Genomic DNA, 26,340 nt, shown 5'->3' with positions numbered 1-26,340 from the left:
TGGAGCAATTCAAATAAAAACACTACTGAGACATCAAACCGGACAATCTTGGTTTTTTTTTTTTTTTCTAAGTCTATTATTGTCAATTCTAAGTTGAATTGTAAATGCGGGAATACTATGCAACACATTTATAGTATATATTTCTTTCAGTGTTGTCGTTGCAGGAAGTCTGAAACTTTTGTTGCTGGAGCACGTGCACACCCACATGCACACTGTTATTTTCCTATTATCACTTGACACACAGAACACACAGACCGCACTAGTGAAGTTGGGTTTTAGTTTACTGCAACATGTCTCACTGCAGGTTGTTGTTTCCTTATGTCATTACACCTAAATTGTGACATACTGCAAGTTTGGACTGTGAACAATAGTATTTGCTGTGTTAGATTTTTTAAATCTATAAATCAGCTTTTATTCTAATGTCTAAATTAAGATAGATCAGATAACATCTGAATACTTAGAAGACGCAGGCCAGTCAAGACTGACATTGTAATGGGTTGTGAATCTGAAGAATCGCTTTGTGTAGCAGACAGCCTTGACAAGGCTTTTCTGTTTTAAGTAAAATAAGACACTTTCTCCATGACTCGTTCATAATTCAAAATGTTTATTTATTTTAAAAAGTTTTAAAAAACAGTATTAACAAGCACTTTTGCGTATAAAAGCACTTGCTAAAATGCAAAAAAATCCCCTGTAGACTGATCACAGCACACACAGAAATAGTTGAGGGCAGTTCTACAGCTCTGAGCCACTTTGAACAAGAGGAAGGGTTAAGTATTCAGAAAATGCAAATTTGAGTTATATAGTTGAATAAATGAAAATGGTTTCAAATACACCAAAAACATCTAAACTGAAATTGAAAAACTAAACATGATGTTGTGAATGAAAAGGGTTTGCAGAGTAGCTCCACTTGTTAATTTCCTTTAACGGCTACTTCAAATAGAACTATTCTATTTAACTGTTAACCATCTGCATCCGACAGAAATGATAATGTACAGTTACATTGAAAGTATGCAACAAAACAGTGCAAGTCAGATTGTTGCCCGGGGTCATGTGGTTTGCAAGGTAACTCAGTGCAAATGACGCACTCTAAATAAATAAAAAAAGAAAAACACAGTTGGACAACAAAAGACACATCCAGCCTGTACAACAGATAACGTTAGTGTGAACAACAAACACACCTAGGGATCTAATGCTAACACAGTGACACAGTTCACAAATACAGTGTTTTTGCCTTTACTAAAAAGTGTGTGAATATATAAAAGCATAGTAAGCAAGTAAATTATCCGTAACATTGTCCTGATGTAAATATTTTTTAAAAGACACCATTTCCTATTCTGCAAAGGTTTTGCACTTAATCCCCGTTTCATTTTGCATAATGATGAATTATTTGCCATATGCATCACATGTAATAGACAAATTCAACACCCCAAATCTTATTAGTGCATATTGTTATAGGTTAAGTTTTAAATCTTTGGCATAGAAATAAGGCTCATTTGTGGCCCATGATACAGCCCAGAACCCACAGTTGATTGGTTGTTATACCTCAGGATGGATGCAGTAGTCAAGCCAAACACAGCGTATTTATGTAAAAAAAAAACAACAACAACAACAAAAAAAAGAAAACAGCTATTACAGATTGTCAGTGCAACATGAGCGTTACATAAAGTCAATTTCCTCACTTTTATATAAAAAAAGAAATCTTTCGGAAACTTGGTTAAGTATACACACAGGTATATTGTTTTTTAAGTGCCAAAGATTGTTGCTATATTTTATAATCCCACAATGCATCTTTTCTTCATTTTATAAAAGTGCACACTGCCTTATCCACAGAGGCAGCTTTTTACATGGCTCTTGTTTTCCTACCAGTAGTTTAGCTCAGTATAAAGCTCTGTATCACACAACCTGCATCCAACCATAAACATATGGCCTCGTAATTAAAGCTATTTTATGGCACCATAGCAGGACAGAGGTCATCCTAGTTTACTGAAGGGTTGGCAATAAATGTATTAGAACCACTGGTTGGTTGTTTTACATGTAGTGCATTATATTTTAATATACAAAACACATATTGGGGATGCAAATTTAATCCTTAATACTGTTTTTTTTCTACATCATGAGGTATCATGTGATAACATTTTTTCAAACCTATATAACATGTCAGTTGACACAGCACAGTGAGATTGTTTTTAATTGTTACTCGACCAACAGTTAATTGCACGTTTTGGTAGTCTGCTAACGTAGATACGTGAAGGTTTTTATTAGCTTTTAAAATTTGACTTTTTAAAAATGAAGTTGTTAGATTATTTCAAATAAATTCAAATGGGAAAATAAAATGTAATCATTTTGTTCACTTCAAAATCAGCTGCATTCTTTTAAAATGCCTTGTTTCTTACATCGTCTTCTCGACAAACCATTCACACAAGACAAAATGTCTTCATCCACAAAGATAACTTGTAATACTTCGATATCTTGGTTTGGGTACTTTGTATATTGCATGCAAATGCTTTGTTAGTAACAGATATTATGCTTCATATGGACAGTGCTTGCAGAATTTATACACAATTAACTATTAACTTATTCATAAAGTCTTTTCTTTAAATTAAAATTAAAATTGCTATTTAGTTACTTCCATAGTTCTTTACAATTTTCAAACAAACCTTATCAATGTAATTTTGAATTTTGAATTCAATTTTTTTGGTCAATAATCTCAGATTATTTGCTGCAATGTGGTGCAGTGCTCTCTGATTATAAAGATAAATGACCAGCATTTATTTCAGAACAATGCACCACCCCTACAGATCAACCTGGCACTTGAACAAGAAACCCTTGACGATTCCCGTGTTAAAATGCCATATAATACAACACAACAAAACACAAAGCTACAGTTTAACCCATGCTGCTGTCGCTCTCATTTCAACCCATTAATCCAACAGTTGGATGATCCTTACTTTCAAGCCAGTCGAGTCCTCCTGAATGAGTCACCTCGTTGGTGATTTGCTGAAACAGCGGATCATTCACCAATTCCTGTGCTGCAGAATTTTGATACTGCACCTGCTGCTGACTGGGGTCAAACAGAAGATTTGTGTCCAGAGCATTCAGGTCACCCATGCTACTGGGAAGCTCTGATTTCATTCTGATCCCACAGGGGACATCTGTCCCACCTGCACTGAGCCCTGACTGGGCAAGGGGGTTGCCACCGGTGAGATTGTTGTCCATCAGGAGATCCTTCACAGTGCTGCTAAAATCCAGTTGCTGATGCTGCATTGAGCTCAAAGATAACAAGCTTGGGTGGCTGTGGAGTGGATGCTGCAGTCCAGAGGCTAAAAGTGATGGGCTCCCTCCTGTTGAGGCCATAGTCTGTTCATTTATAGCAATTTCTCTCTCATAATTTGCCCCTTGCATCTTGCATGAGCCGCTGGAGTCAGAGGTCATCATGTTCAGCTGGCTGTCACTGCAACAAAGGCTGGTGTCGGACTCAAGGATTTGGGTGAGGTTCATGCGTGCGGTGTAGCTGGAAGGTAAGTTATTGACGCCCAGACCCTGCATGATGTTCCCGTCTAGCTTGCTCAGAAGGACGTTGGCGATGCCTTCACTGGAGCACTGCTGGGCCTGTGTGGGTGACACCTCAGTTTGCATCATGATGTTCAGCGGCACAGAGTGGCTCCTCTGAGCCATGCTGCTCATCCCGACATTTGGCTGGCTGTTTGCAAAGATGCTCAACAGCTCAGGGGCAGTGGGTGAATTAAAGGGAGACACCACTGAACGAGAGACGTGCGACAGGCTTCCCGCGTTCCCGCTGAGATTCCTCTGGTGTACGGCAGGGCTGACGCTGCGACATCGTGAGGTTGGAGAAGCGGTTACGTTGCCTTTGTTATCAAGAGGGGCGGGCACCGCAAATCCCTCCTGCTTGTTCATGCTGGCCATGCCTGCTACCTGCTGCTGCACGGGCGAGATGGGGGTCAAGCGGCCAAAGTGGTTCTCGTGATGCCGTGCATGAGGGACAGCGAAGGCGTGCGGCTTTTGAAAATGGTTCCCAATCAGGCTTTGATAGCTGGGGAGGATTCCAGCCCCACTGTTGGACTTGTTCAGGCTCCCGCCGCTACTGTTGTAGCTGTTATTAATCCACTCCAGTCTGGTCTTGTCGGGGTGCGTGGCCATTGGCCTCTGCATGGGTTTGACTGGACTGCTGGAAACAGTGCTGCCGTCGTGAAGGCCGGTGACGCTAGAGTTGATGGGTGTAAATGCAAATGGGTTTCTGCACTCCACTGGACTCGGAGGCACATTGCTGCTGCAGTTGGAGTGCGGAGTACCAACGGGGGTGTGACGACTGATTCCCAGCGCATTGTCCACTGGGGTCGTGGAGGAGATGCAGGGGCTCTCTCCCATTATTCCCCTGGCTCCGCCCACCATCTCAGATGTGGGGGTGGGAGTGGGAGTGGGTGTGGGCGTTGGTGTTGGAGTTTGGATGGGGTTGCTATGAGTGTTTGCAACATGGTAGGACATGGCCATGGCCTGATTTGATGCCACCATGTTATCCGGCATCATAGAATGTAGGCTTTGCGGCGTCACACAGTGTCCGTACTGCTGCAGGTTGTTCAATTTCATTTGTTCTTCCATCTGCACCAGCTCCTCCACAATGCTATCCTGGGTGACATCATCATCAAAGGGAAAATATTCTGCGTCTGTCTGTTCGGGGAGCTGACTCAACAATGGAGCTTGATTGAAATAATGCTCATTAGGGGTGTTGGACTGCGTGTACCTTCGCTGGTCAGCTACTTCGATATTGTGTGTGGCCGAGTTTGAACTCAAAGAATCACCTTCAGATGGTTGTTTTTGGAGGACTGGGTTATTAGGTATGTCCATTGTGTGGGCACACTGTTGCTGTAGTAATGGGCGACTGACAGAGGAGCCAGTTTCCATAACAGTGGAAGTGTTTTTCCTCTGCATTGAGCTCTGTGTTTTGGCAACAGAGCAGAAGCCACTGGCTCTGACAGATGAGGTGTAAAGTGTTTGGCCATAACTGGCCGAGGCAGAGATCATTCTCATCTCTACCTCTCTGGACACTGGTGCACTCTCAGGCCGAGCTGGAGCACCGAGCCGGGGTGGGTTGCTGCCTGTGTTTCTGAACCCATAACCAGGAACAGCAGCACCCTCTGCTGCCTGTTGAGGCATAAAAACTCTCTTCACAGTTGAAAGGTCTGGACTTTGCCCCGAGCGCTTCCTGAGGCTCTGAGTTGACAAGAATCCTACTTTTGGTGTTAAACTACTTCTTTCCTGAAGCAAAGGTGGTGTCTTGGTTCCGAGCAAAGACAGAGCATTGCTATTCTGAGTCAAAGGAGATAAGTGCAAATTGCTTGTCCTGGGAGCGCTAGTATTGCCGGTTTTGACCGCTGCCACAGTGTTTGATGAGGCAGTTGCATTGTAGTTAGTGCTGGAGAATTCCTGCAAAGTCAGGAATTCTCGAGATTGGAGTATGGGCACGCTGGCAGCCCTTTGCACACACCCTCCTGCCCTGTTTGACATCGCTTCTTGAAGCAAAACAGGACTGATCTGATTTTGCACTTGACTGTTTTCATGTATGGCTTCTATTTCCATCTCAACATCAATTGTATGTTGGTCCACAGCCTGGCTTGGCCTGACCATCGTGGCGAAAGGTGGGGCTACGGCGGGGGTCCTCATTTGGTTGTTGTTGATTCCTTCAGTAACCATCAAACTGCTGATGCCTGGGGACACTGACTGCACGGCCGCATTAGTGAGAGAAGTGGTGGTGGTGCTACTGTTGGGTGTCAGCGGTATGGCTGTCATCTTAACTAAACTTACTGGACTGACATGGCAAGTCGTCATCACGGTCTTAATGGGGCTGTTGGCAATAATCATGGTGGAGGGCGAGTTCAACGTGATGGCGGTGGTGGTCAAAGGCTTGGGGAGGATTTGGGCATAGCGCTGTCGAGCAGTGCGTTCCGATGCAGCACTGGCTAGAATACTTTGCTGGACCTGAGGCTTCTGTTTCACTGCCTGAACAGGTTGTGTCAGCATGTGGAAGTTAATAGGCAGAACTTTGTTTTCCACCACACCCACTGGACTATGGGAAATCAGCTGGCCGCTTCGCTGTACCTGCACAAAGACAGAGAGGGGTGTAAAAAAACATGACTTGTATATTACAAATCCAGTCAATCGGTTGTTCCCAGATAAATAAAATAACAATAATATATATAATAAATAAAAATAAAAGTATTGTCTATAAAAGTGTGCATTACAATTGAAATCTCCATTGCATCATGTGCATTAATGACCAAATATCTACATATGAGTAATTCTGTTAGGTTCATTTCACTGTTCTTAAATACATTTTCAAAAACCTTGTAAGAGTTTTAGGGTACTACTGAACTTGCAAAATAAAGTCAAATGTCCCAAATCACTTGAGTTTTTACACACATCAGTCATTTACAGAAATAAATGAATATCTTAACTGGTTGGTGCAGTGTTGATTAAGGATTATTTCTTACTGTAATGGGGCTTGGAACTGCAGCAACCATGATGCCGATAGTTGGCTGAGGTGACGGAGGAGGAGGACTGGCACAAGGCCCACAGTCGTCTGCCCTCCTGCCTTGTCCCTCCCCAGGTGACGGAGAGTGAAGCTTCTGCTCCTGCTGTTTCCTCTGAATCTTCCTCTGGAGCTGCTGCTTGGCGTCAACGGAGGGTGAGGAGATGGTGGTCCCATGAGGCAGGAAGGAGTGAGCCTCGGTAGCTGGGACAAATGCTGAGACTGACTGTGGAGGGTTGTTTTCTAATAAACAGACACAAGGATACAGTCTGTGACGACGCAACAGTGTATGCGTAACCCACTTCTCCAGTGGCTCTTAAGTGTGTGCTAAATAATGCAGTCCTGGAAATCTCTTTGCGATGTCACAAAGTGCACTGATACCCCTCTCAGGTTAGTGACAACACCCCTAGCCAGATGTCTGTTCCACCCTCTGAGACACCAAGTTGCAGCATCTTGTTTCATTCTCCTTCCAAACATGAGGAAGTTCCACTAAAACATCAGTTTTAGCAGGAATAAGAGGCTAAATATGCTATTTTCCACCCATCTTGTTCAGTAAAAATATACATTGCTTAATATGGGATAATCAAGAGTGCAATTTAAAATATCAATTCACAGTAGTAATCAGTCAGTGCATAAATAAAACGTATAAAGTACACGTCTGACTGATACTAATCAATATTATCGTTTGTTCAAATTACCACAAATCAAAGAAATAAAATAACGACAGAAAGTAAATAAGACAAAATTCTGATGAAATAAACACCATTTGAAACAGAAACTCTTTCATGTATTTCTTAAACTATTAATAATTGCTTTGTGTCTGTCAACAAGAGGATCTGTCAAAAGTTTTCACTCTGGAAGAAAAAAAAAGAAATGGGACGCAGTAACATTCAGCTGCCACTAGATGCCGCTGCTGGGCCGACTTTGATGTTGGGTGTGAGAGGAACTATGTACCTGTTGCAGTGCCGGTCGAGATGGTGAGAGCTGCCAGTGACTTGTTGCTGATATAATGGCTGTCGATCAGGAAGCGGGCCAAGTCTTCCACAGCATCAAACTGCCGTTTCAGCACTTTTTGAGCCCACTCACACACCAGGTCACAGGCTGCAAAGCGAACATCCTCCTTAATACTGCCCAGCTGGCCGACAGATTCAGTGACGTCACTCTGCTGCGGGGACAGAAGAGGGGTTTTCTTCATTTTAGTGACACAACTCGGAGTAGGAAAGTGACAAAGACAGCTTCTGAATTTCAAGAGGATCGATTCTTACTCCTTCTGCTGTTTTATGGAGATCCAAAGTGGGCAGCGATGGCATGTGAACAAAAGGTCTCTTCCTTAGACCACTGTAGCAGTACGTTAGACAGAGTTAAGGCAAAAACAAATCTGGTGTTCACCCAACCATTTTATCCTAACATCATGAATGTAAAATATACTTTGGAGTAAGAAAAAACAGACAGGACTAACTAGCCGAATAATAACTGTCAAACTTATTTCAATCCAGCCCTGCTAAAGGATTTGGTTTCCACTTGTTAATAGTTTTCAGAGATATTTGGTCGAGCACGTGGCAGAAGATAAATCTGGTCAGGGGGACTGTAGCATGGGACTATTTGTATTTCGAGAATTCCTTTACTTTTTTCACAGTGAATCCTCAATTTCTGATGAGCCAGCGATGCATCCCTCAATACATGATGAATGGGAATTTTTGAATAAATGTAGAATCCTGATAATTTTTCCCCAGTTTAACAATGTGGCTGGGAATAATTACATTTATTAATTTCTTTCTTTCTTTTTTTATTTTTCTACACATTTCTTTTGGAGATATTAAAGCATGAGCTAAAAATGAACTCCCTTTCAAAGTTGGATAGTTGGATCGATAATAAACCAATAGATTAAAAAACAAACAAACAAACAAACAAACAAAAAACATTATTACTCGAGACCATGACGATAAAGGGACATTTTTACAACGTTAGAAAGGTCAGATTTACAGTTGCTTCCCTTGTAGACCCCTCAGTATTATGCTTCTGCAGGGAAGGGGACTTCATTTCATTTCACATCTATTTTTAGAGAGCGTATGAACTGCAACAGCAGGTGTTTTGAGACCAGAGACACAGGCCAGCCAGCTACAATCCATTCCAGTCAAGGATATTTAGATTTTCCCCTCATGCCAAGTCGTCGCGCCTTCATGTTGGGGAAGACATTTTTCATCATTTTTCCAAAGTCGGCGGCACTGAGTGGGTGGTAGTTCAGATTGTCACAAAAGCTCCTGAAAGACAAATACATGTCATCAACATATGTAGGTAGTGTCATTTATGTCCATTTCTTCAGACTACAGGGATATTTTGATTGCGTTTTTTTTTTTAATGTTTGGATAATGCTGCATTAATACTGCTCTTACAATCTATAAATATTCTTAAATTAAAAAGGATACATGTTTAATCTCAGTCAAAGTCAGTGGAGAACCAACAGGTAGAGGAATGAACAGAGTCAGTGTTACTGGATTTACCGTAGCATTTTTAATGCTTAAGCCAAATCTTCAAACCAGGAATCTTACCATATTTAAAGTAAAATGTTGCCTTTTGAATTACCATTTGCAACGAGTTGCAGATTTCAGTTTCATGTTCAAGACATGTAGGATATATGCCAGTACAAAAGCTTACAAATAAAATGAAGATAGAGACCAAGTGAGTAAAAGCATGAAAACAGAACAACAATGCAAGTCTCAGATCTGCTCCAATAAACATTGAAATCAACGGCATGATGGATTTTGACTGTGGTGGTTCTGATGCGAGACCGGCTCAAACTCCTGTTCACCTGTCTACCCTAAAGGCGCCAATCTTTCTGGAGGGCACTGTATTTCTGATCTGGTGGAGTTAAAAAGACAGTTACATAACACAGTCAGAGCGTTTCAATGGCCACCTCAGACTTTCCATTCTAATATTACCGACACATGCCGCTCTCCGTGATCCCAATGGCTGTGGTGTCTATTTATACTGATGCTTTGGCGGGTCGCAATCTCAAAGAGAAATAATCTCAAACATCTGTTGCTGTTATCAAACACACAACAGCAGTGATCAATATTCAATTTGTGGGATCAAATCCAAACTGTTCTCCAGTCCACTTCTTTTTTTAATGCATTTAGCTGAACACTAATGGAGAAAGTCTGAACAACAGCCAAATGTGATCCTTTTAAATGTATGTAACCAGGATCTGACGACTGTTTGTGCGTTTGTACCTACTTGTATTCATCATAGACTTCTTGCTTTGGAAGAGACGTCTCTGGGTATTCCTCTAGATGACTGTTGATCCAGCCAAAAGCATGCATCTGCTGCGTGCGGCTGGATGACAGGGCACTCTGGTCACTGAGCCAAACACACAGAAAACTGATTAATTGACACACGATGTAAAAACATTTTTAAAGCAACTCAGACATTAATTTCAATGACTGTCTCCCTCTTTACCCGTCTTATACTATAAACAATCTCTAATGTTGTGTACATGCCGTGAGGCAGCTGGGTGGGTGCTCACCTTTTATCAGCATTATTGCTGGAGCCAGACGGTAACTTAAGGTAGAGGTAGAGTTTTTCAACGTCTGAGAACTTGTCCACATCTTGCTGTAAGGAGGGAACAAAGGGAGAAGTAAAGGTTTAATATTTGCTTTTGTAGCACAAAGTAGGATACAAAACCAAAAGCTGTGATTTTACACCCAAGAGAACATGATGAGCGTGGTGACTGGAAACAAATAGTAAATATATTCATTCATCCTTTCCTTCCACAGTTCAAAAAAATGTAAGTTTAGACAAAAGTACAAGCTGACAAGTAGTGATGGATAATTTATGTTTGGCTTTTTTTTTTTGTTTGTTTTTTTGTTACTAGTCACTGAAACATCTTTACCACGAGTCTGCTGGGCTGCCTATATGCTATAAAACTATACTTTAAAATGTGAACAAAATATACACACAATATTTCTAACGGTCTATGCAAAAATGTTTTGACAAGGTCATTTATCATTCCTGCTCCGCACACATAGTTCTCGACTGTACAAACTGATCCTCTGTCGCACTTTGAACTCTTCAAAGGGAAAAAGAAACATGAGAGCGTGAAAACGGCGCAGTTTAAATTCTGCTGCTTTGGCGGCAGCAGACAAGAGCTTGTGCTGCGTCGCGTCGCTATAAGGCAGAGTTCAATGACTGTAGTGTAGTCAATGGAAATTATTTCACTTGTAAATGTAAAAATGTTAAAGAAATAATTAACACCAGATTTTTATGGAACAATACAGACAGGTATATAAAACAGTTCTTGACAAATGTTTTCACACCTTGGAATAAATGATAAATGCCTTTTAAATTGTCACTTTATCAGCCTGCTAGTGCTGATGACTACAAGTTTTCAACATATGTAAGGAACTGAAGTTAGAAAGCAAAACGGTGAGGATTAGAGGGTGAAGAACAAATTATATTATTTGTGCACACTGACAGTGCTTCTTTTTCTATTGCATCAACCTCCATCGTTTTACCCCACTGAGTTTTAAATCCCACTGTGAGAAACTGAGACAACATCCTGGAGAGTAGTGAGAAAATGTTAAAAGGTGTTAAAGAACGAATGGACTAGAGATTAAATGGCAAATAATACGTGGTCCATTCAAAAAAAGCTAAAATATCAATGATATTACTAGGATCTGGAAAAACACTGATATAAATGAAGAAATAAACATTCTGTCGGCACACAAGTGCACAGTTGAGCCGCACAAGCAAGTGAGGGACACAGTATAAATGGCTGCAGACAGACAGTCAGAGTCTGTAAGGTGAAATGGAATCTGCTGTGCACTCTTGTCTCAGGACAACACTCACTCAGCGCAGTAAGAGGACTTGAAAACATACCCGCACACACTGCAGTCACATGTCTCCACTGCTACATTCTATTGTATATAGAGTCATTCTCTCAACTGACTCCTAAGAATAAACATTCCTTGGTCTGTCGCTGAACTCGTCAGACCGGACTACACGGACGCCGCCGCCAAACTTTAAAACCAGGCACCCATTCAAAAACAGTCCCCTCACAACCTGGCCCAGTCACGTTCAGAGGACGTTGTTTGCCTTTTCAGTGAGTCACTGCCTGCTGACTTGGGCTGTCACAGTCTATATGCTACTCTGCTGTTGGCTTGGCCCTGCGAGTTGCGCTCCAGCTCCAGCTCACCCCACCTTTAAACAATGGTTAGTGTGCAAACGCACGCACAGGGTTGTCTTCAGGCCTTTCTTTGCACTTTATATGCAGCTCAAGTTTGATCCTTTTTTTATTCAGTTCCATCAAGCAAATGTTTTCCCCCTGCTTGCATTTAAACCCCACTGAGAAGTGTGCTGGTGAACTATGACAAATGGCGAATTACACAACTGCTTCTTTCTTTATCAGTCCATCTAAGCATTTGAGAAAAGGGCCCATGCAAAACACTTTGGTAGATGAGAGAACAACACTTCTATTTGTCACATTCATACAGCTTGAGGCTTCTGACTGGTTTGAAGGGTTACACTAGACCCCCCCCCAAGTCGATACTGTGTAAAACTGTTGCTGCGGCCAGTCAGAGGTAAAGAGAAAACACCTTTCATTTCAACACCTGTTCACTGATTTTCCTTTAAAACAACCAAGCCATCCAGTTGATCCGCTCTGATAAAACTGCGGCAACTGCTCCATCTATTATCACATTAGCAGCAGCTATTATTTACTGTCTGCCATTGCCTCTTCCTCTTACTTCTAATGCTTTCACAGGCATCTTACAGTAGTCATTTCCTGCTTTTGACACAAATAGAAAGACACTGATTGGTCGTTAAATACTTGGAGCGAATGAAAATCATTCAGTGCTCTTCAAGATGGATGTGCCAGATTTCAGATTTGAAATCTCAGGACCAACTGTGCTGTTTTGTCAATGCGGCTACTATGACAATGAATGAATTAATAAATAATTAAATAGTCATTAATGTTGTTGGTGGTTCATGGCCTACAGCAATTGTCAGAGTTGAGATAACAAAGAGTGCGCCCCCTGTAGGTTAGTCAGAGAGAGCAACTACAGAAAGAAAGCCTTTTCAGTTTTTTTCTGGTCAATTATGGAACTGTCTTTTGGCTTTTTGTGCCAACACTTTTCTAAGCTGGGAAGATTAATCATATGCAAAGCATGCAAGACTTAGTTCACTGTTAGTTTGTTGGTTTTAAAAAAAGAAGGCAAAAACACTCACCAGAATGTTTTCCACTTTAGACTGGACAGATTTGCTGGAAAATAGACGCAGAATAAATTAGTATGAAGCTTGTGTAACATGAGCACTTGTGTCTAAAGTGTATTTATTTATAAAGCACAGGAATGTTTGGTATGAGACGGCTCTCCCTCCAGCATCTCCCACGTCATGTATCCCAACACCAGAACACATGTTGTCATATGTAGAGAGGGCAGTAACTGTGGTAACTTTGTCTCTGTCAAAAAACAGTTTATGCAGCCAAATCCACTGCATGTCTGTGTCATCCAATTTAAATGTAATCTTTTTTGGGCAAATCTGATTAAAGACAAATACGAAATCAGTGAAGGTTTTTGTTTAATCTATACTAAGATAAAAAATAAAAAAAAAGCTAAAACTTATATTCTCTGATCTCAACTGATCCTAAAATGTATCGCCAGAGTCTGAAAGACAGACGTGTTCTCTGTACTAACATATACTCAGTAAGCTTTACAAATTAATAATGCTTGTGTACCAGTCGTTTCCAGCAAACAACTCTTGAAGCTCTGTACAGACTTTTAACAATGACACGACACTCAAAGTCCAACCACATACATGACAAACTTCTTCAAGTCTAATTCCTAATCTGCAAACAGGTCAGGTTGTTGTTTACTGTGAGACAGAAGGTTAAGTCTCACTTAAAGACTCTTAGTCCGCAATACTGAGCTGGCCGGAATCAGGGGGAAGCTTTAAGCTATGACAAGAACAGTTCACTTTAATTTACTGTTACTGGGTGGCCAACGATTACCCGGTAATGAAAGGCCGTCATTAAGCTGTTTGTGAGGCAGATTTAGCAGGTACACTGAACAGCACCTTAGACTTAGATTAGAAAAGGGAATAAAGAGCTGATATAAGGAAGCCTTTGGGGCGATCTGATTGGGTGGTTGGAGGTAAATCATACTCTACCCTCAGGACAGTTTAGGGCCCTCACCAAGGTTCCACAAGCTGTGCCAAAAGTCTTTCCTACGCCCCAGTGACGGGTTCAAGATTTAAGGGACATTACAGTAGATGCTGGTAAACAACAACGGTGGCGTGTTTCTGTAACAACCTGAGCCACAAAGCTGGCAAATGTTATAACCAGTGTTGATGGTAATGCATTCCTCCACATTTATCACTTTCTGTTGTTGTAAATGGTATCTTTTTCTGTCATTTTACCAAACTCAAATTGTTTTGTAAAACTATGTCAACACTTAATAATACTTATTTAGTGAACCAGCCAGAGAGAGGGCCTGAAGCTGCAACTTTTAAAATAATATTTTAAGAGCTACAATAGATTGTTTATAGTTGCATACATTCAAATCAATCATCAATGAATGTATGTTTATTGCACAATAGATTAAAAAAACTAAATGGACACAGTGGCTGCAGGGGAAGCAAATAGATCATGAACTTGAGAGGACTGGCCTTCACTTTAAGTAAAAGTGGCCATTAACTTTTTGTAGAAGTCCACCATTTGTGCAAGCAGACAAATATGTGAATTTAATCAACTTTCAATAGTTAATAATAACAGAATGATATGAATTATTACTATGGATTACGGTGATTTCATTTATTGTCTATTGTATATTATTACCTTGTCTGGTAATTAATTGTTTAGCGGTACTCCATCAAATTTATATAAAGGATATATAAAGCTATTTGGAGCTTAAACCTCGCTTGAAGCTTGCATGAAGCTGTCATATATGTGATACTGGTTTTATTAAGGTTATTAGGCTGATGCAAGCTTGAACGTTGTGTTTAACATTAGATAAACATGGAAGAAGCAACAAGCTGTTTAATCCTGGAAGGCTCACCATATGGCTACTGAAATGCAGAAAATAATTACTACGTTAAATTCTTAGAAATGAATGTAACTACGGTTGCATCTCTGCCATTTATTGAACTACCACATATCAACTTAATGCCGAAACATTTGTTTGCATATTTATACCAAAAGCATCAGCTAGATTGTGGGCCTTCTGCCCATTTTTTTTCTTTTGAAATTACGTTTGCAGATTACTGAATTAGATGCGTAAAAATAGGTAATCTGTAACACATTTTCCAACAAAAAAAAGTTTTGCTTTCCCCCCCTCCAATTTAACACGATATAAAAACAAAAGCAAAAAAACACATTTGACCATCCCATCAATGAAACGCCCTGTGGAGCATCAGCAGCCTGAGTGAACACCTCCTCACCAGATGGAGTTCTTGATCCTGAGCTGCAGAGCACCGGCCTCAGCGCCCTGCAACCCGGGCAGCAGGCCGGACACACTGCGCTCCCCACGGTCCGTCTGCTGCTGCTGCTGCGGCTGCTGCTGCTGCTGCTGGGGGTCCTCCTCGTCCATCACGGGGCAACTCGGGACCGGACGGGACTGGACTGAACAGTAGGCTCACTGTCCGGTCCGGAGTTAGGCAACATGGAGCTGAGGACGGGGCGATGCTAGCGGGACAGCAGCGCGCCCTGTTGTTGTTATTGCCACCCAGTCCTCCTCCGACATCCCCCGGCTTTAAATCCCCCCCAAAAAACGCTCGGCTGAGAATCGATGTTGCGCGGCTAACAAAACGACAAGCCGCCGGTGGTCGCCGGCGGTTGCACGGAGGTGAATAAAGGCAGGTGCCGAGAGTAAACAAGCCGCTGGGGAGCAATTTTGGTCAGTCCCCGTGGTTCCACGGTGCCCCTCACGTTATGGGATTTCTGTGCATGTGCACGGTTAGTAGTAGCTGCTGGCCATGCGCATGCGCTCTGGAGATACCGACTATTAAAAACAACATGCAGACACAATACGCGCAACCACCGCCTCACTGTGAACGTAAATAGGCGATAGCCGATATTATCGGTTCAATCGTTCATGCATGTTGGAGTCTATCAGTTTACATTCACGAAAAATAAACTATTATATTATGTTGGGTTTTTTGTTGGTTTTTTTGTTGTTTTTTTGTTTAAGTCATACGTTGTATTTAGGATGTATTAAAGGTTGGAGTTTTAGGTCGTTGACCTATTTGTATTTACACGTATTAGTGTCATTAGTGCTATCACTGCATTGTATCTAGGATATATTCGTGTACTCAGGCTTCCTCCCACATAGAAATGCAATTCAGGTTAACTCACAGTCTAAATAGTTTGTATGTGCGATTGTGTCTGTTTGTTTGCTCCTCAGCTTGTTGCTGTGATGATCTGGTGACTTGTCGGTGCAGGAATAGAAATAAGGTCGTACCTCGTCTTGGGCTCAAGATAGCTGGTTTGGGCTCCAGCACCTCGGTGACCCAGTGCAGGGTGATGGATAAATGTACTTGTTTTGATTTGTTTTATTATGATGAAGTGTTGATTACATTTACAGTAAGATTGATGTAGAAGTGACATCATAACAACAGCTAGTAATATATTAATACATTCAGTAAATGAAATAAGAAATAATAACAAATAATAGTCCACACAAAACTACTGTTACTTGTTGTAATATCATGGCTGGTGGTGATGCAATTGTGTTAAACGTCGTAGAACGTTGAGGAAAAAGAGGAAACATGTATTTGTTCAGTGTCAGGAGTCGCATCACCTACATTGCAAAAAGAAAAAAGAAAAAAGAAGAAACAACTATCACAGAACAATAGAAGGCTCATACAAAAAGAAAATTGAGATCAAAAGAATGAAAAAAAAATCACATTAAAGTCAGGATATAGAGTTGTATGTTTGGAGAGGCTTCAGAAAGGCAGAGTGCCTGGGAATAAGCTGCCTGCTAGTAGACCAGGTATGTTGCTTTTATAAATAAACAAACTGACAAAGAAACACATACGTCCAATCATCTCCAAACTGGAATAGTAAGGGAAGGCAAGTTTGCTGAAATCAGCAAGAAACCTAAGTTCTAGACCAGCAGAGGGCGACAGAGTGACTTATCACAGCAGTAGGGCTCGTATAGGTTACAGGTTATAGACGGAGCGAAGAGTCGCGATATTTGATCACCTAAGTGACTTCTTTCAAGCGTCGTAAACGAGTTACGTGTTCGTCCAGGTTGATGCAAAGGTTAAATACAGCAATCCGTCGTTTCCTTCCCTCTTTACACGTGATGTGTGTGTGTGTGTGTGTGTGTGTGTGTGTGTGTGTGTGTGTGTGTGAAAGCAACAAGCCGTTGCCAGGCAACCAGACCTACACCTCGCGCGCATCAATGGCCGAGAGAAGTTTTGATAAAAAGGCTCGTTCGTCGCAGCCCGTCGCCTCACAGGTTTGTGGTCGAGTCTCTGTTTTTTTTTTTTTTTTTTTTTAATCCATTTCAGAAGACAAACTTATGTCTTCAGTGCGTGTGTACGCAATATTGTGTCTTGTAAATCAGCTGCTTTCCCATTTTCAGCCAAACAAACGGCCGTCCTCCAGCAGCAAGGCCGAGAGATCCAAGAAGGTTGATGTGAGATCTGTAAAATCTGCGTCTAATCCAATGAGGAGGCACACAGATGAACTCTTTGCAAAGGAAGAACATTACAGGTAACGAAACCTGGTTCGAACAAATTGATCCCCAAAGATTTGTCTCTCGTAAAGATTAGGTTCTGGTCCAGACAGCTGTCGTTGTGTTTTCATGTATTTTTACGGATTCATCCTCATTCAGTTGTTTCATGCTATTGAATTTCCCTTCAGACTCCTCAATAAACAACTGGAAGCTAAAACTGCAGACATTCTACAACAGTCAGAACAAATAATAGTAAGTTTCCACAGGTTCTCTGAAATTGTCCCAAAAAAACCAAAACAAAACAAAAAAAAAAAACACTCGTTCATTCTTATCTTTTATTTTATCATTTAAAATCAGTGAACTTTGCTGTTACTGTATTTCAGAGACGGCACAATGACATTTTGTTAAAACCCTTAAACTCCCTCGTGCTCACTGACTTTGAGGATGAAGATAATTCAAGGTAAGCCCACATTATTCCTTCAAGACCTCAGCCTCAGGCCCTGTTTGCACTTAGGCACTTGTAACTGTTTTGGGGGATTGGATCACGAGAACGGATCTCGAAGCATCTGTTCGCACATAGCATTTTTGCCATTTGTGATCGCATTACACCCCCCTCTGCAGAACCTATGCAAATACAACATGCGTCATTTCCGTTTTTAACGACTGGGGGCAGTAAAGCGCAAAACCACGGCTAGTTTCAACTTCCTGTTGCGAAAACAAATCATTTTTGTTAGACTCTTTTATTAGAATGCTAATAAATTTCATTCCGCATTAGCGTGTTTTGTCAGTGGAGCAGCGGTCGCAGTTTCCCACATTTGAGATTAAATGTGCGACGTTGCATCCGAAAATTTGCCAGCCACTGTTGATCCGAAAATAAAGTCGTCACCACTCTGTCCCACCAGTCGTTACTCCTCGTTCGGATCCATACGAACTGCAGTAGAATTAAAACGAGTGACTTGATATAGTCCGCAAACATGAAGTTGATTCTTATTCGTTTTCAGGTGAAACTAGCCGTGGTTTTGCGCTTTACTGCCCCCCAGTCGTTAAAAACGGAAATGACGCATGTTGCATTTGCATAGGTTCTGCAAGGGGGGTAACGCGATCACAAATGGGATGAGATAGCATCGCAAAAACCACTTGAAGTGACTACGTGGGAACAGGGCGGTGCTGCCACACTTCTGATCGCATTCCTCACGAGTGAAAAGAATGCTGTCTTTGTCCACAACGACGACCGCCTAAGCCTCTCACCTCTCCCTTGTAAGCGGAAGTACTTACTTGGCCGCCCACCGGCACGAGAGGCGAAAACAAGTATTTTTTGTTGGACTCTCTTTGTCGCAAGTAGACTTTTTTTTTTTTTTTTTTTTTTTTAAAGAAAAAAAATTACAAGTACAGCGATGGATCCGCGTGGATGGGGCACACAGGAGACGCGCTGCCTCATTGCAATCTGGTCCGAGGAATCAATCCAGCGAAGGCTGGATGACTCCTACCGCAACCGAAGAATATATGAGGAGATTTCCAAACAGATGAGGGAGAAAGGATACAGCCGCTCATGGCTGCAATGCCAACGCAAGATCAAGCACCTCAAAGTTCTTTACCGGAAGACAAAAGACTCGAACCGCACGTCCGGGCGGGACATGGTTACCTGTCCTTTTTATGAGGAGTTGGACATTGTTCTCGCGGACCGACCATCATTATGTCCCGGTGCTGGTCATGTTGTTGAAACCAATGTTGACTACATTGTTGAAACCATCGTGGGCGACGTTGTTGAAACCAAGGTGGAATACACTCAGGACGATGAGTCGCTGAGCAGTAGCCTGGTGGCTGAAACCCAGGGCGTCCACGGCGATTGCGACGGTATGTACCACGTTTGAGAACGAGCGTGAATAATAATGATATGCATGATTTTTGAAGTTTTACATGTGTGGTTGTGAGCTGGAATGAGTAGTAAATTATGGGGCGACATTTGTAAAGTTTCTTATGCCTAAAATAACAGCAACATTTTGTCACATTTAGTTTCAAGTCGTGTTTTAAAAAAAAAAAAAAAAAAATTGTGTGCATTTTTGAATTTTTTTTTTTTTTTTTTTTTTTTGCACATTTAACACTTTAGATCTAAATGTTAAATCTAAATCTAAACGCTAAATCTAAATCTGGTTCTAGGGGCTACAGGTCGGAAGTCGAGAGACAGCAAGCTATGCACCCGCACAAAACGTGACACTAAACACTCAGTGTACTCGTAAAATATAGTATCTCCAATCGGGTTTGTCATTTTGGGTACTTATAACCACCGTCATATATGTCCAAGAGGCAGTTTCTCCAGAAAAGATAGTTGTTTATTCGTTATTTGACACTAAAACAGAGTTCAACATCGTCGAGCTTTTATTGTGGTACTTCTGGTTTCCGGCAGCTTGAATTTGCATATTAGCTAAATCACAGATCTCTACAAAAGGCGAGATGGCTTATCCGCGCTGCTGGCCAATCAGAATCAGAAATACTTAATTTATCCCGAGGGAAATTCTTTTATTAACAGGGCTCTGTTATTTTAAGCATGAGAAACTTTGCAAATGGCGCCCCATAGTAAATGCGTTTAGATAAAGCCATTACCTTCTCAACTGTATGTAGTCATTGGTCACTCCTTATAGCCCACAGAAATACAATACAATATGTAGATGAGGGTAAAACAACCATAGAAAAATACAAGCGATACAATTTACAAAAAAGAAAATAATAACACAGTGGTGATTAATATAGTACGTATCTCTCCAGTGGGTTGAGAAACTCACCACTGTGCTACATTGTCTTATTATGCACTTTTTTTGTTTGCAGAAACCATGGGACCTGATGCTGCAGCTTTCGCTTTCGATTCCTTATCCTCATCCACATCCAAGCGGAAGTCCACCTCAATGCATGGGCAAACACGGAAGAAAAAGACTCGGTTTGAGGCCACTTTGGAGGCATTCACAAAAGCGATGGACAGTACCAAGGACGATGAGTTGCTGCGTGAGATGCAGAGAGAGCAGCACGCTCATGAGGAGAGGATGCTGGACAGAATGACACAGTCCATAACCTCTATTATTTCTACAGTGGCCTCTGCCCAACATCCTCCTGTGCAGGGACCCCCGAACCCTTGCTATTTTATGCCACATTCAGGCAACACCGGGCATCACCAAAATGCACCGTTCAACCCACCCCGCCAGACCAGCCAACTTGATGAAGACAATAGTAATGGTCTCATACATCTTTCTCCTTCCACCTGCAGAGTGGAGCCTGCTGGGTTCACTCCTCTGGACCCCAGTGTGAAGGTTCTTGTTTACCACTCTACCAGATGCCATGATTTCAGTTTTTGTCTGCTGCTGTTTCTCTTATTTCACATTTTCCCCTTTCTGCATTGTCCCTCCTCATCTCAGGTGAAAACCGAAAGTGATGACTCACCACCGTCACAAAACAGTTTGGAACTTGACTCTATAACTCCGTAAGTTGCATTGTGTATATGTTTTGGTTTTTTTCATAATATTTTGAACATTGCAAGATAAGGCAATACGTGTCATAACTGCTGTTAAATAGAGGTAATGGTATAACTCTCAAGAGGCTTGTGTTGTACTTTTGGTTTCAGAACTCCAGAGCCCTCTAACGAGGACCATGTAGCTGCTGCAGACAAGTCTGCAGGCTCTTTCCTGGCAAAGGCCATTCACAGTATGGAGGAGAATGTGAATGGCACAGTCAATATGGAAAATAACACAATGCCTGAGGCTGGGGATTTAACAGAATATGGTAATTTTAATGTAGCTATTAAACCATTTAAAAATTAATTTTATTAATAATTAAATTCATTAATTAAACAAACTGATTTGGGCCTCTTTTTTTAAAAAAAAAAAAGTATTTTTTTTTTTTCATCTGTGAAAGTTCTGACCCTTCTTTTGCTTTTTTTCAAAAGGAGTTTCAGAAGCTCAAATACGAGTTCTGAGAACAAGACTACGAATTATGCAGGAAGAACTGGACCAGGTTTCTAGTGAATTCTACAAGAAGGTACTGCAATGTGTGAACGTTGAAAGTATTGAAAAGTGTTGTCCTACATCAGAAACAGGGAGCTTGATATGCTGTTGGGCTGGTGAAATGTTTTTAATAGATGATCCATTCAAAGAAATAAGTGATGATTGTTTTTGTTCTTCTAGGATGAAGAGAATGCTCAGCTCAATTCAAAAATTAAGGAGATTGAAGAAGATCGAGCCAAGCTGCAAAAGATGACAAATGCCCAGCGAGCACAAATCGAGAAGCAGAAGGCTTTTGCTACTGAGTCCGAACGAAAATGTGAAGTTCTTCAGTCGCAAGTCTCAGCTTTGAACAAGGTCTGGCATAAATGAATAAATAAGTAGGACTTGACAAATTAAAGGGAACCTGTCACAGGCATTTGACCCCACTGCTTCTTTCCGGATAGGAAATAGAAGACTTAAAGAGGTCCCACAAACAGTCGGCCGCTCTCCACAGCAGCACAGATGTTCGTCTCAACAGAGCCTTGGAGGAAGTGGAGAAGCTGAAGGCTCAGCTGAACGAGGTGACGCAGAGAAACAAGGTATATAACACATACAGTATGGGATCCACTCCATGTATATTGAGAGAATGTGTTAGCAGCTGGCAGTCAAGGCTCCTCAGTTATTGTACTCTCTAGTTTTTAACAGAACAATTCAAATGAAAATTACTGAAATTAAATTACAACTAGGATAACTTTGTATGTCTTATAAGCAGAACACAGCTTTAAGGATGTTTTCTTTTTGTGATTCTTTTCCAATTATCAAGCAAAATGTGTTTGGTTATTCCATTCATAACTTGGAATGTTTGTTAGTCTGAAAGTCATAAAAGTCACACTAATTTAAAAAAGAAGATATCATTCTGAAGTTAGGCTATGCTTAATGTCTAACTTGAATCCTAATCATTTTGTGATAAGGACAAGTTAAGTGAGGAACATCAGAGTAAAGAAAATCTGCTTGCTGAAAACAAAATGTTACAAAAGCAAAAAGAAGAGCTCATTGTGAACATCAAGAAACAGCTCAAACTCATTGACATTTACAAAAGACAAAAGGTAAAGAAATGGCAACTTTTTTTAATATTGCAACCTGCGTACAGTTTTGAATGTTAACCAGCTTTTGCTTTTGTGCAGATGCATTATGAAGCTGGCAAGATGCTGTCCTTTGCTGAAGACGAGTTCATGAGCGCTCTGGACTCGGGGGAGCAATGAACGCAGCAGTTCAGCGAGTTCACTTCTAAGATGCTTTCTTGTATTTTAAGACACATCTCTCTGCACTGGTTAGTCTCAATGTAAATAGGCTGTCATGGGCACATCTACACCTGAAGGCCCCTGTAACATTAAACTATCGTCTTGTGAAGTTTGGATTTGCAATTGCCGCGTCTCCAGGCCGATCGATTCTCTTAAATCCTCGAGAAAATCCCAAATCATTCGTTTGCAAAATAGTCGCACCCGCCCCGTTTTAGCACCAACGCCTTGTTTGTTCACTTTCAAGTCACTTCAATCCCCTGATTCCCTTAATTCTGACGCTCACTCTGAACATCAGCAACCTACCTTCACAACATCTTTGCATCTAAATGCACTGAGCTTCTGCCTTGTGGTTCATGGTTAGCTATATATGCTGTTAACAAAGGAACATTTCATCCAATAAAGTGGCTGGTGAGCAAATTCTCCTGTGGACAGTTGTGAGTTTGTTTTTTGTTGTGTGTTCCAGTCTGATGTGAATTCGCAGCCTAAAGGTAGAAGTGTAATGTTTCACCAGGGCGTCAGTCAGCCCTCGGTTACTCCACAGAGACTCACACCGTGGAAGAGGAGGAGTCTCTGTTCAACACATGTACTGCATCTTCTGAACGAGGCCAGAGTGTAGCAGCCTGGAACTATTAGTTAGAAACCAAGTCGTTGTCTCCCTTGTTGTCCTCAACAACATCCTCCTGCTGACGTGGTCTGAAATTCTTCCTGAAGTCTTCATCCAAGTACTCCAGGTCCTCTTCTCGCAGTAAGCCCTGGGAAAGGATACGCTCACTGTTCAGTGCTAATTTATTATAAGATATAAACCTGTGTGTGAGAGTGTGTGAGTCCTGCCTCGCACCTGGGGGAGGAATCCGAGCAGCTGGGTCGCGTGACGTTTCAGAAGTTTCTGCCTCTCCTCCTCCACTATCCGTAGACGCTGAGCCTCCCTCTCCTGCTCCATCGCTTCTTCTCTTGCTTCTAATTCCTGGTCGAGATTTATTTTTTTAGTCAAAATGTTTTTTAAAAAACTCAAATTGAAATAAGTTATTCCGAGCTAATTGAAAGTTCTCCGCACGGTGGGGTCTGAAGTGTAATCTGTTTTGTGTTTTTTTTTTTTTTTTTTTTTACCTTTTCGGCCTCCTGCTGCCGCTTTTTATCCTCAATCATTTTCTCCACCGCTCGTTTGTGCTCAAGTTGCTTCTTGCGTCTCTTCTGCGCGTTCATCTGCTCTATGCGATCGTCCTCTGCAAACTTGGCCAGCATCATCTTCCTGTAGGCCTCCTCCTCATCTTTCTCTGCCTTCCTTCTCATGTTCTTGAAAGCCATCTGGTCGCGGTGGGACTTCTGCATCATCAGCCTCTCTCGTATTTTCTTCTCCATGTCGTCCTGCCAGGGGGAAGTTTCAACAAAAAAAGGTGAAATTATGAAGAAGATCAAGTCGCATCTTCTGTTTGTCTGCATGTATAATATTTACAATCTCTCTCTGCCGGTGGGCTTGCTCTTGCTCCTCCAAGTAAAACTCCTCGCGGACTTGTTCCATCTCTTCGCGCTGCTGAGTTTCCCTCTGGATCCTCTCCGACAGCTGGAGGGAAACAAAACGTTTGCGACGCCTCGTTATTGAGCAGACACACTCAACGGAGAAACGTTTGAGCGTCGTTAGGTCGCGTCTCAACTTGTTTTCGAAGGTTCTCCTTCGCCTCTTCTCTCTCTCTCATCTCATTCATCCTGCTCTCCTTTTTGTTGTCCTGATTGCTAACAAACTCCATGATGCGTCTGTTCTCAGCCTCCATTCTCTCCCGCTCCAGACGTCGCCACTCATCTCGTTGTCTCTTGAATTCCTCAATGTGCTGCTGAGTGGCTCTGATCTTCTCCAGTTTGATCTGTTGCTCCCTGGAAGTGTTCCATCAGGACAAATCCATCGCAAGAAGTTACTTTTTTTTCTTAAATCAAATGAGCTGTATTGAAATGTACACACTACAAACAGCTCGTAAAAACATTAGCACAGCCAGCAAGGACTGGAAAATAGATCAAATCATGGAATTGCTATGACGAACGTCTGTGGTGTCGGCCAATGGTGAACTTACATCTGCACCTCCTCGTAGATCTTTCTGATAATCTCATCGACTTTAAGCTTCTCTTTGAGGAACTCCTCGTACGCCTCCTGTTTCTTGTCCTCAATTTCTTGGAGCTGCTGCTTCAGCTCCCTCTGATACTGCATCATCTCCTCCTGCCGCTTCTCCTCCTGCTTCTGCAGCTGCTCGGCCTCTCGCTCGCGCTCGCTGTTCATCTGTTGGGCCAATTCCGCCTCCTGGCGCTGCAAAGAAAAGACTTGAAGAACTGGACCAGGACCACTTACTGCTAAAATTTGTGGTGTATTTGGTGTAACTCTAAGTAGCTTGGCAAAAATGTACACATTAGTCGCATTTAGTATCTACGCTAAGCTATACTACACTCTCGCCTTTTGGCTGATGAAGGTGCAGTAAAAAGAAAAAGTACAAACCTTTGTCTCCAGTTTCATGGCTTCATGCTCAGCAATCTGTTCAGCTCTGGCCTTACTCACACAGGCCGACTTCAGCTTTAACTCCAACTCCCGGAGCTCCATGCTACGAATTAATAAAGATGCAGTTATTCTAAAAATGATGTTTCATTCATTTCACAGCTCGCCAGTCAATCAGCTGCGGATTCAGGGTCCGGCGATATTTTATAACTCATGTAAACAGACAGAATGTCAACCAACATGTCTCCATGCTGCTCATGTGGTGTCGTCCGAGGCAGGGTGACACCCCGGACAAGTTGCCAGTTCATCGCAGGGCCCCATAGAATGACAACCATTTGCACTCACACACACACCTACAGTCAACTCATAGTTCCAAATGGACCTCACATGCATGCTTTTGAACTGTGGGAGGAAGCTGGAGAACCCGAAGAGAACCCACGTAGACACACAGAGAACATGGAAACTCCACACAGAAAGGTCCCATGCCCGGAATCGAACCCACAACCTCATTGCACCAAACTAAGGTGAAGTGATGTGAGGAAGTCACCAGGTACCTGCCCACCTGTTTTCTTTGATGTACTGCCGTATCCGCTTCTCTCTTTCACTCTCGTAGTTGATGCGGGCCAGCTCCTTGGCCATCCTCTCCTCATGCTCAAGTTGCTTCTCTCTGATTATTTGTTCCTCCCTTGCCTGCAAATTCCCGGTGTCATTGCTCTTGAGTGCGCAGCGCAGCATTGGGTAAAGCATGTTTGGTATGGAGGCTCTGGGACACGGGCTGATTGCCCAGATTTTCACCGCTCACCTTGAGGAAGGAGTCCTCCATTTTCCTCTCCTTGAGTCCCTCCTGGAACTGCCGAATGTACCTCCTCTTGTCCAGGTTCTCCTCCTCGAGGAGACGGGCCTTCAGCTGCCGATCCTTCTCCACACGCATGACCTCCCGCTCGCGCTGCTCCTCTTCGCTCCTCCACGGGTTCATCTTGATGTACCTCTTTTTGTTCGCCGAACTGAGATTCTGCCACAAAAACAGAAAAAAAGTCCAGATTTATAGAATTCAAAGAGTTACAAACACAAAGCGCTTAGCCAGAGCCACCATGTTGTCATTGTCTGTGTTTTCACAATCATGCTAATATAGCAAAATGAAATTTTTTTGTTGAAGAATGTTTACCATGTTGGAGATACTTTCTCTGTTTTCCCACCCACTGTTCATGGCTCCTATTTATTTATCAGATCACTATAATTTTTTCTGACTTCACATTAGTAATTAGTTAGCAAAGGTTCTAAAAACAATTAGGGCACCACAGTAAAATGCATTTGAGAAGAAGTGACTTTTTTTATTGGAACGCCAACTTTAATCTCAGAATTCTGACTTAAATCTCAGAAT

At 42.0% G+C, this 26,340-nt stretch overlaps 3 protein-coding genes across 5 annotated transcripts; 1 reads left to right on the top strand and 2 right to left on the bottom strand.

Annotated features, from left to right (window-relative positions):
* Nucleotides 1-587: 587 nt before the first annotated feature.
* LOC142903561 (DNA-binding protein RFX7-like) lies at nt 588-15,639 on the bottom strand. Its single transcript, XM_076049275.1, has 9 exons — nt 14,975-15,639; nt 12,767-12,800; nt 10,068-10,153; nt 9,779-9,901; nt 8,689-8,805; nt 7,810-7,894; nt 7,499-7,706; nt 6,507-6,787; nt 588-6,114 (listed from the first exon to the last, which is right to left on the bottom strand). Exons 1-9 carry the CDS (start codon nt 15,121-15,123, stop codon nt 2,914-2,916), a joined length of 4,284 nt encoding a protein of 1,427 aa, XP_075905390.1. The 5' UTR covers nt 15,124-15,639; the 3' UTR covers nt 588-2,913.
* A 737-nt stretch (nt 15,640-16,376) lies between these two features.
* LOC142903644 (testis-expressed protein 9-like) lies at nt 16,377-22,903 on the top strand. 3 transcript variants are annotated; one of them, XM_076049421.1, is made up of 12 exons: nt 16,377-16,995; nt 17,122-17,252; nt 17,403-17,466; nt 17,598-17,674; nt 20,471-20,513; nt 20,619-20,683; nt 20,825-20,982; nt 21,146-21,237; nt 21,384-21,557; nt 21,647-21,781; nt 22,154-22,288; nt 22,367-22,903. In XM_076049421.1, the coding sequence occupies exons 1-12, from the start codon at nt 16,789-16,791 to the stop codon at nt 22,442-22,444; spliced, it is 1,359 nt and encodes a 452-aa protein (XP_075905536.1). In that variant the 5' UTR covers nt 16,377-16,788; the 3' UTR covers nt 22,445-22,903. The 3 variants fall into 3 exon arrangements, with proteins under 3 accessions (XP_075905536.1, XP_075905528.1, XP_075905518.1); XM_076049403.1 differs by lacking the exons at nt 16,377-16,995; nt 17,122-17,252; nt 17,403-17,466; nt 17,598-17,674 and adding an exon at nt 18,359-19,068 and having other exon boundaries at nt 20,038-20,513; XM_076049413.1 differs by lacking the exons at nt 16,377-16,995; nt 17,122-17,252; nt 17,403-17,466; nt 17,598-17,674; nt 22,154-22,288 and adding an exon at nt 18,355-19,068 and having other exon boundaries at nt 20,038-20,513.
* On the bottom strand, nt 22,290-26,216 carry LOC142903667 (meiosis-specific nuclear structural protein 1-like). The gene is made up of 10 exons (XM_076049439.1): nt 26,125-26,216; nt 25,762-25,971; nt 25,522-25,649; nt 24,963-25,065; nt 24,547-24,776; nt 24,136-24,352; nt 23,937-24,044; nt 23,591-23,848; nt 23,322-23,447; nt 22,290-23,235 (listed from the first exon to the last, which is right to left on the bottom strand). The coding sequence occupies exons 1-10, from the start codon at nt 26,164-26,166 to the stop codon at nt 23,113-23,115; spliced, it is 1,545 nt and encodes a 514-aa protein (XP_075905554.1). The 5' UTR covers nt 26,167-26,216; the 3' UTR covers nt 22,290-23,112.
* Between the last annotated feature and the right edge of the window lie 124 nt (nt 26,217-26,340).

The sequence above is a fragment of the Nelusetta ayraudi genome, unplaced genomic scaffold (genome assembly GCF_046127955.1).
Source record: "Nelusetta ayraudi isolate G7.1 ecotype Tasmania unplaced genomic scaffold, CSIRO-AGI_Nayr_v1 ptg000005l, whole genome shotgun sequence".
Lineage (NCBI taxonomy): Eukaryota > Metazoa > Chordata > Actinopteri > Tetraodontiformes > Monacanthidae > Nelusetta > Nelusetta ayraudi.
The sequence above is the reverse complement of the archived record's forward strand: the minus strand, read 5'-3'. Positions and strand labels throughout refer to the sequence as shown.